The sequence below is a fragment of the Gambusia affinis genome, linkage group LG05 (assembly GCF_019740435.1).
Source record: "Gambusia affinis linkage group LG05, SWU_Gaff_1.0, whole genome shotgun sequence".
NCBI classification, from domain to species: Eukaryota; Metazoa; Chordata; class Actinopteri; order Cyprinodontiformes; family Poeciliidae; genus Gambusia; species Gambusia affinis.
The window spans coordinates 24,959,270-24,967,776 of NC_057872.1; the positions used below are offsets into that span (position 1 = coordinate 24,959,270).

The 8,507-nt window shown below is 36.6% G+C and overlaps 2 protein-coding genes across 4 annotated transcripts; both read right to left on the reverse strand.

Annotated features, from left to right (window-relative positions):
• Positions 1-1,679: 1,679 nt before the first annotated feature.
• med18 (mediator of RNA polymerase II transcription, subunit 18 homolog (yeast)) lies at positions 1,680-4,271 on the reverse strand. Of its 2 annotated transcripts, none has more exons than XM_044118015.1 (3): positions 3,798-4,271; positions 3,491-3,584; positions 1,680-2,751 (listed from the first exon to the last, which is right to left on the reverse strand). In XM_044118015.1, exons 2-3 carry the CDS (start codon positions 3,561-3,563, stop codon positions 2,195-2,197), a joined length of 630 nt encoding a protein of 209 aa, XP_043973950.1. In that variant the 5' UTR covers positions 3,564-3,584; positions 3,798-4,271; the 3' UTR covers positions 1,680-2,194. The 2 variants fall into 2 exon arrangements, with proteins under 2 accessions (XP_043973950.1, XP_043973951.1); XM_044118016.1 differs by having other exon boundaries at positions 4,096-4,217.
• A 32-nt stretch (positions 4,272-4,303) lies between these two features.
• LOC122831653 lies at positions 4,304-8,507 on the reverse strand. 2 transcript variants are annotated; one of them, XM_044118018.1, is made up of 7 exons: positions 8,298-8,507; positions 7,886-8,197; positions 7,484-7,765; positions 7,155-7,376; positions 5,435-5,551; positions 5,277-5,317; positions 4,304-5,154 (listed from the first exon to the last, which is right to left on the reverse strand). In XM_044118018.1, the coding sequence occupies exons 1-7, from the start codon at positions 8,374-8,376 to the stop codon at positions 5,026-5,028; spliced, it is 1,182 nt and encodes a 393-aa protein (XP_043973953.1). In that variant the 5' UTR covers positions 8,377-8,507; the 3' UTR covers positions 4,304-5,025. The 2 variants fall into 2 exon arrangements, with proteins under 2 accessions (XP_043973953.1, XP_043973952.1); XM_044118017.1 differs by having other exon boundaries at positions 4,304-5,317.

Here is an 8,507-nt window from a genome sequence, read left to right on the forward strand (position 1 = left end):
GGCCAGCCCTCTGCTTGGTGTTGTTGGAACATAAAATTGTCTCCATCATAAAGTTCAGTCTTACCAAGACAAAACTTAAGCCTTAATCAATAGATGAATGCAAAATTAGATCCAACTAAACAGACCAATCATTAAAAAGTGATTAAAACATTATTACTTTTGTGTGTGTGTGTGTGTGTGTTTAGACAAGTGGCTTTCAAAGTGCACTAAATGCATGTGGAAGCACAGTCACCTCACCTTTCCACCTCAGTGAGAGAGCTTGTCCTCATCAGCCTTGACATGCAGGTAGGTCAACGTGCACAGACAGCCATCAGGCCCTGGAGCTCTCCTCTCAGACATGCACGCGGTCACTTTGCATCTGAACTCCAGCAAATGCATCTTCCTGCAAGCGTATTATTAGAAGCACTCACGTCTTTTTGCCAACATCATTATCATAACCGACAGGATGTACATTAGTTACTTCCGTCTTCTGCTGGCAATTGGCCCCTAATGTTGACGCACCAGTGCAGAAAAGTCCTTTCTTTGATTTCAACATGGACACGGAAGAACCTGTGGCAGCTCCAGGGTTTACATGTGTGACACTTCCAGCTCAAGTTCATGGAATAAAAGGAGCACTAATGGGTTAACAGTAGAAATGAGAGGGGAAGAGAATGGAAATCAATGCTTTTGTTGAAGGGAAGAAAGAAAGGCTTTCACAGGTCTATGTATCATTAAGCAATTGGGAAAGCTAATTAGAGTAGGGTAAAAGATGTGGGCTCTCGCAGCTAATTATTTCCATGGCAACCAGAGCTCCTGTAGATGAGGAGAGGCGGCATTCAGTGTGGCCAATCAAGGCTGGAAAAAAGAAAAAGAGCGACCCCTAGTGGCTTTGACAGGCATATTCATTTTAAAAACGAGTTTGACTTGAAAGGGTTTTGCATCTTTATAGTGGAAAGATTTTGTTCAACTGTTTGGAAGATGAAAAGGAACAAAGCACCACTACCTGGCAACAGATACCACCTCTTTAAACAGTTTGTCTTTCTCGTAGTTTGCTGTAATCACAAGTGTATACTTTATGTGTATCTGCTTTAAAAAAAGTGATATGATTACTAAAATAAGATAAAAAAATATTGTAAAAATTAAAGCACTGATATTTGAGAAAAAGCCACACTGTTTTACAGCAAAGTGTAGAAACAAAGCAAATATTATCCAATTGCTTTTAACTACAAAAAAAAGCTACATATATTCCCAGTGTTTGTGCAACAAGTTTTTTAGTTTTCCAAATTTGCTGTCAAAAGAGAAGGTCCCTAATGAGACTCGCGGGTGGCACTACTCTAACTTCAACACCACAACTGTAAATATGTTTTCTACTAGACTTATTTCCGACACGCTAACTTTGCCTTCTAACTAAAGGGAAAAGTTTATTGGCCTTTTGTCAAGCAGCTGATCAGCAGTGGGAAGACAAGGGAGGCTTAGTTCTGAGTAACTGAGCAACACACAGCAGGAGAAAACTACTAATACCACTCTACCACTTTCTCTCCCATCTGATTAAAAGGAATTTAAACTATAGGAACAAAAAATGTTTGTGTCTTTGAAACCGTACATTTTTAAATGTCTTCCCTTAACATGGGAAGACATCCAATGCCAATAAAAGATTTTTTTTTTTCCAACTTGCAGAACAAATCAACCAGAAATATAGCTGCATTGTCAAAAATGTACTGTATTTTATTAACTGTAGAAAAAATATTTTAACTACAAAATTAACAAGACATTTTGCATTCAGAACAGACTAGAGCAACATAACTAATACTTCAAAGTCTTTAAAGTGAGGTTCTGTTAAAAGCTTAGCAGCAGTTATCTTACAAACAGCAGCTAGCTCTCTTGGTGTCTCCATTTTATTATAAATTCAGATTAGTCCAGAAGACTGATGTTAATGCCTAGTCAGATGATTCCAACCACCTTAAAACTATTCTAATCTAAAAATGGTCATAATCAATTGTGCAAACACTATTTTATGACAATTATTTTCAAAAATTATAATTTTAGGAAGATAGATGTTCTTACTAAATACCATTTTAAAACAAACCTGTTAGATAGTAATCGCCTTTGATTGTGGCCTCTCTGACCTAAATAAAGACACCACTGAAGGTATTAACTGAAAGCAAAGACAGAAGCTGCTTCTTAGCGTTTACCAGAACTCCATTTTGAAACCTTCTTAATGTCTCTGCTTGCTCGGGTCGATCTTCTCCAAATGAATCAGAGGTCTCAGCTGCTCAGCAAAGCTCCGCATGTCCTCCGATACGGTGTCCTGGCCGGCTGGCGCCAAAACACTCAGTTCAACCAAATGTGAAAGCGACATTCGCTCTGTGTTCTCAGTGTTCCCCGGCACCAACACACGGGAAACGTTGCACACCACAACCTTCATAGCTCCCTTTCGGAATATGTGTCCGCTGGTCACAAACTCGTGGTCCATGCGAAAGCCCATCTCATTGAGGAAATCCGGAAGGCTGTGAGAGGCGGCCACGTCAACGCAGTTACGCACCAGAGCGTGGCGGCTCTTGTCTCCTACTTCAGGTTGGCCCAGATAGCGGAGGTGCCACGGAGCGGTGGGGTGGGAGAGAGAGCGGCGAGCGCGGAGAATGAAAGGGTTTCCTTGCTGGCCTTTCAAAAGGTACACCAGTTCGTGGTCTGTAAACGTCTCCGGCTCCATGTTGTCACACAAACCACGCAGACGATGCAACAGGCTTTCCAGAGCCGTGTCTAACACGCTGCCTGAAATTAAAAGTGAAAAATAAGATTAAAACACGGATAACATATTTTCATGCAAAAACAGACACTGGAATGTGCTAAAAATCAATCAATAGCTTGATAGCTACAAGATCTTAAAATGGCACAACTTCTAATATCTTAGCACTTCCTTTTAAAAACACACAGACATATACACACACACACATTAAAATATTGTTTGATACATATTGTACACCTGACCTCTTCAGACTAAAATCTTTACAGTTTTTCTGCTGTTGCAGTTGCAAATCGGGACATTTGAGTCGAAAATATTAAGACTCAACTGTAAAAGAGTTCATTAATTCAAATCATCAAATCATGAAACATTATAGTGTTGACTCTGAAACTGGTACAATGCCATTTCACAACTTTTTTGGAAATAATTCAAATTCTTAACAATTTTACATTAAGAACTTTTTACCTGCATTTAGTTTGTAAAATTTTTCATCCTAACAGCTGCAGAACCATAAGTCCAGCTTCAAACCATGAGTCAAGAAAGTGAAGAGACTAAAACCGAATGGAAATACACCTTTTTTTTCATTTCTGTATTCAAAACAATCAATACGTCCAAGTTGCATGACAAATGAATTTAATCTGAATTTTTGAAAGCGGGCTGTTGATTCAAGATTATTTCTTCATATATAAAGTAATACAAGCGGATTCATTGAGAACACTTGCATATAAATGTTTGTTCCTGTTCGTGGCTGTATCAAACACATCCTACCTTGTAGCAGATACTCCATCATGTTGATTGTGCCACTGGTGATGGGCATAACAGTTACAGGAGGAGCCTCCATCTCGTCACAGGATTCTAGGAGCTTTAAGGAGAAAAACGTAGTCAATACATTAAATAGTATTAAAGTAACACCGATGACACTGACTTATTTTTTCAGTGCAAAATATAATCTTTTTGTAACATGTATTTCTTAATTGCCAGAGCGCTACCAATCTATTAACTTTCATTTTAACTAGCAGCTATAGCTAGCTATTATGTACATCGCTTATTAACAGCGTGTTCTGTAAAAATTTACCTGAAAAATACAATAAAGACGATATGTCTCCCCGCCGAATGAAGACAACCGGAGAATTGTTCGTATATTTTATATCTCCTTGCCTAACCTCACAGTGTTAACCCATTCAACACTAGGCTAGTAGCTTCCCAGTTAGCTCAGAGCTACTTCACTAATCGCGATTGAAGCGCAACGCAGTAAGGCCAATAATCGTCTGAATATTTCACAAGATTGTAAAAAAAAATTTTTTTAAAGTTTGCAATCAAAATAAAACTATGCGCTACAATTTAACTGAAACTGTCGCCGCATCTGTACCTACTGCCTGAAAAAAAACACAACAGTTTTCCTTCTTCTTCTCAGTAAAGACAAAGTATGAGTACTTCACCCAGTTTACTACTGCCCCCTAGAGCTTAGAGTGGGTGTAAAATCAAAATCAGACTCGGTTATTGGTTTTCCAAGCAAATATTTATTCCAATCTCTTTTTTTCTTTCCTTTAGATTTCTTTTGCAGTGACATAAATTCATTGTTGCAATTTTGTCATGTAAGTGTAGCAAAAATGTTAATAATTTAAATTATACTTATTTTACAACAACAACAACAATAATAATAATAATAATAATAATAATAATAATAATAATAATAATAAAAGGTAGCACAAATGGATTATATAAAACTATAAAAACCTTGAGGATTGATATCTATGTGAGTTATAAAGGGATACCTTTTATTGTAAATAAGATCAAGATAATTCTAGAAAATTGTTCAACCACTCATCTATAGGATGATATTAAAACACAATTCAAATTTAGACTTCTATATTAACTGACACATGACTTTTGGTTGGAAAATGGTTCAGAATGTATTTATGACTAACATAAGCCAAACAGAGCAGCTTATGTTTCCTTGATTCGAGATAATTGTAAAATTATAAATAGATTACATCATCTTTCTTCAGTAGTTCAAAAACTGGATGACAAACTTCCTGTGGATGTTTTCAACGCGTCATGAAACACAAGTCACTGCTATGGAATGTATTACAAAATCTATTGACAGTGTGGAAATTATGATCACCAAAAGTTCCATCCATCCATCCATCCATCCATCCATCCATCCATTTTCTATACACCCTTCTTCCCTAATGGGGTCGGGAGGGTTGCTGGTGCCTATCTCCAGCTGCGTCCCGGGCGAGAGGCGGGGTACACCCTGGACAGGTCCCAAAAGTTCCATTTAGTGTTAATTTCTATCGACACTAAATGGTATTTCCTCTAATCTGTAATTCACTGTAAATACAGCTTTCAGGAACTGTGTGATGACTTCTTGTTTTTGCTGGTGTCTTGATGATAACAGATGAATAAATTACTGTGGGCTCCTCTTCCACCTGCATGAAATAGCAAGTTTCATAATGTGGTCAAGACAACACAGATGGCATGTCAGTGCCATGCCTTTTAAAGCTTGTACAAAGTTCAATGGAAACCAATATCTATTTGCATTTGTTCTCACCTCATGAGTGAAGTCACAACATGAAAGACGAAAAGGAAATGCTGAGAGCAGAAACACAAAGAGATTTGGAGGGCACATAAATTTTGAGACTGCAAACCGCCGGCTGTGCAAAAAACACAGGAAGTTTTAAAAACAAAAGTAAATAGTTGCAGCCTTACCAGCCTGTACTCTTGATTTCAAACAGAAAGTTAATATTGCAAGTAAAGTAAAAAATGTAAAGGCAGCTAATACTCCATAAATAATTGGCATCAAAGATTCAGTCTTCTCAAAAACACCTGCAAAACAATATAAACAACATTTTAAAAATCCTCAGTATGAAGTCATTTTCACATATTTTTTTAAGAACAGAGACATACAGACATGATCATGTTTGCTAACGCTGCTGTATAAATGCACAGAAAATCTCTAATCAAATTAATCTGTTATTGCAGCAGAATTATCTCACACTGAAACCTTTTGAAAAGTTTAACATTTGAGTTTAGTGTTTTGACAATTTAATCCATGTTAAGAAAAATATTTGTTTTTAACAAGATCTCCAGCAAGAAAATTAATGAGACCATTACTGTTCTTACTTCTAAACCATAACTCCGTGTAGGACAATGCTAAGTCTTGTCCTATAATGTTTCACAATCTGTACAGGTTGTTAATGCACAGATTGTGCCACATGTTTTCAATAAGTATTCTGCTAAAAAGAACAAATAATAATCAATTTTCCATTAAGTTGTGGATTACACAAGATTTTTAGTTAAAATGTTGCAGCAATTTTAAAAGTTAATTATGCACAAGAAACTGACCCAAAGCATCACAAATCTTCAGTCTGACTAAAAAGTGGACGGAAAGGGTTTTCCCCAAATATTTATTCATTGTTTTACCCCAGGCCTACATTAAAGCGACCGTTTCAGAAAAGCTAGATGTCATTTCATCAAATCACACTTTCTTTGGAAGAGCAAACACATGGTATTATAAGATAAAGAAAAATATGTTTACACCCATAAAACACCTGCTTGGTTTCAGATGCAACCAGTATGTGATGGTTATTATGAAGAGTTTGTGACCAAAGATACCATATCTCCAGTACTCTAAAATTTTGGGGATATTTTTCACCTTCCTTTTAGTCTTGCTCATCATACATGGAGGCAAAATAAAGATGAGTCCTTGTTCAGTTATGTACCAATAGCAAAAAGAAACGTACGCCGTATGAGGTAAAGGACCCAACCCAGTCATGGGATAGGCAATAAACACTGGAAGTAATTTAAGGACAAAGAAAAACTTACAAATACGTTCAGTGGGAGGAGACATATGCCATAACCAGGGAGTATAATACCAAAGAAAATGCAGAAAGAAGGAGAATCCAACAATGAATGACTGAACAAAGGAGAATAAATATAGAACAGAGGGATTACTAACAGAACAACCATGTGAGTAGCAGGGAAAATACTGATAGAAATAGACAAAGGAAAATACAGGGACAAAAGTATTATATAACATGAGAAGATTCCATAACAATCAGGAAGGAACACTGTAGTATAAGATACTAATTGTGAGCAACGAAAATCAAATTTCAATAAGTTCTTAACAGCAGATTGTTTACTGGAAAATTACACTTTAAAAAGTAAAGTAAAAACTTCACAAATTAGTTATTTTAATAAGACTTTTAGGATTGTTGACAGGTTATTTTGTTTCAAACAATTATTTCTTAACATCGTTTTTTTTTCTAGTTAAGTACATCTATTCAAATTAAAAATAGTATTTTCTAAGCATTTTACTTGGACTATGTAGTACTTTTACAATAAGAGAAGAATTTATTTAAAGTTTTTTTTAAGTTTGGTACAACGGTACCAACAAACATATTTGAATCTGTAGAACAAAAATACCCACCCATTGTCGTGTTTAAAGCAGCTGACACTGTGTAGCTGTTTGTAGTTGTTATAGGCTGCCCATCCAAGATCTCAGTTGAATTACAGATTAAGGACCCGGATGGATCTATATCCACTGATATTGTTTGATTGCTCATCAGAAGACTTGAAATATTTTTTAGATCATTTAAGCCCACATCGCATGTCACAGCACAAGAGAAAATAGAATGCCCTTTGCGGGAAACTGTCAGAAAGCAAACAAATAGTGTTAGACAAACATTTTTAATCTAATAAATCTAAAAGAAATGAGAAAGTTTAGAACAAAACTTTGGAGAAATATCAAATGCTCACCTGTGACAACGCATAAGTTGATTGTGAGCTGTTTCTGATTCGGACCACCACATCTATTCACCCAGCAGGTGTACTTCCCAGCATTAGTTTTTTTGACAGATCCAATATATAAGGTCTTGTTGGTAGTAACAGTAACCATTTCTGATCTTTGTTTTAATTCCCTTTGGGTTGCATTACTGGCTTCAAATGTCCATTTTAAGTTAGAAAATTCACCTGGGCATGAGTGAGTGAAACTGCTGCCGGAAAGGATGTAAAATGTCTTTTGCATTTCATCCATAATTTCTAAAATCAAAACAAACACAAACATAGACTCACAATGAAATTGTACTTTAAGATATAGAACTTTAGAACTGAATGAATGATCCACATTAATACTGTTTTATTAATGACAGCAGCTCAAACCTTTCTGCACAGTGATGAAGCTGGATGGTTCCCTGCTGCAGGTTTCTTGAGAGCAGTTTTCACACCAGTAGTCGCCCTGATCTTTGTCAGTAAAACTATTTATAACCAGAGATCGATTTGCCATAACATCTACTTTTGGACGACTGGCATCGTAGTGTTTTACTCCATTCTTATTCTGAAAGACTAGCTGGATTTCCTTACTGTGGTTGTCCTCCTTGTAAAACCATTTGAAAGAGTCTGAGTCAGCACTGTGACCCTGACAATGTATCAGAACTCGACATCCCAGCCAGGATCGACGCTGATGTGCTGCAGCTAAAGTATCAGTTTTCAGTTCGGCATAAAGGCAAGAGACAGGTTCAAAATGTTGCTTTTCAAATACACTGAGATGACAATGATTTTATCAGCTACTTACCATTTCCTGGGAAAATGCTTGCGTTCCAGTAAGTCAGAAAAAATACACAAATTAACGTGTTTCGAGGTGATGAAGTCATGTCTTTGCATAAACGAAGGCAGAATCAAGCAAATCAAACACTCCTTCTCCAGTCAAACCATCATCACAGCTCATCAAAACATAGTTCAGGGACTCTGTGTAGCACCACAAGGTTTTAGTTTGAGTATCATA

Coding starts and splice junctions, on each gene's coding strand:
- LOC122831653 (XM_044118017.1), bottom strand. CDS start 8,376: ATGACTTCATCACCTCGAAACACGTTAATTTGTGTATTTTTTCTGACT. Junction 7,766..7,885: donor CTTCATCACTGTGCAGAAAG/GTTTGAGCTGCT, acceptor TTTTGATTTTAG/AAATTATGGATGAAATGCAA. Junction 7,377..7,483: donor CAACTTATGCGTTGTCACAG/GTGAGCATTTGA, acceptor GCTTTCTGACAG/TTTCCCGCAAAGGGCATTCT.
- med18 (XM_044118015.1), bottom strand. CDS start 3,563: ATGGAGGCTCCTCCTGTAACTGTTATGCCCATCACCAGTGGCACAATC. Junction 2,752..3,490: donor GATGGAGTATCTGCTACAAG/GTAGGATGTGTT, acceptor TTTTAATTTCAG/GCAGCGTGTTAGACACGGCT.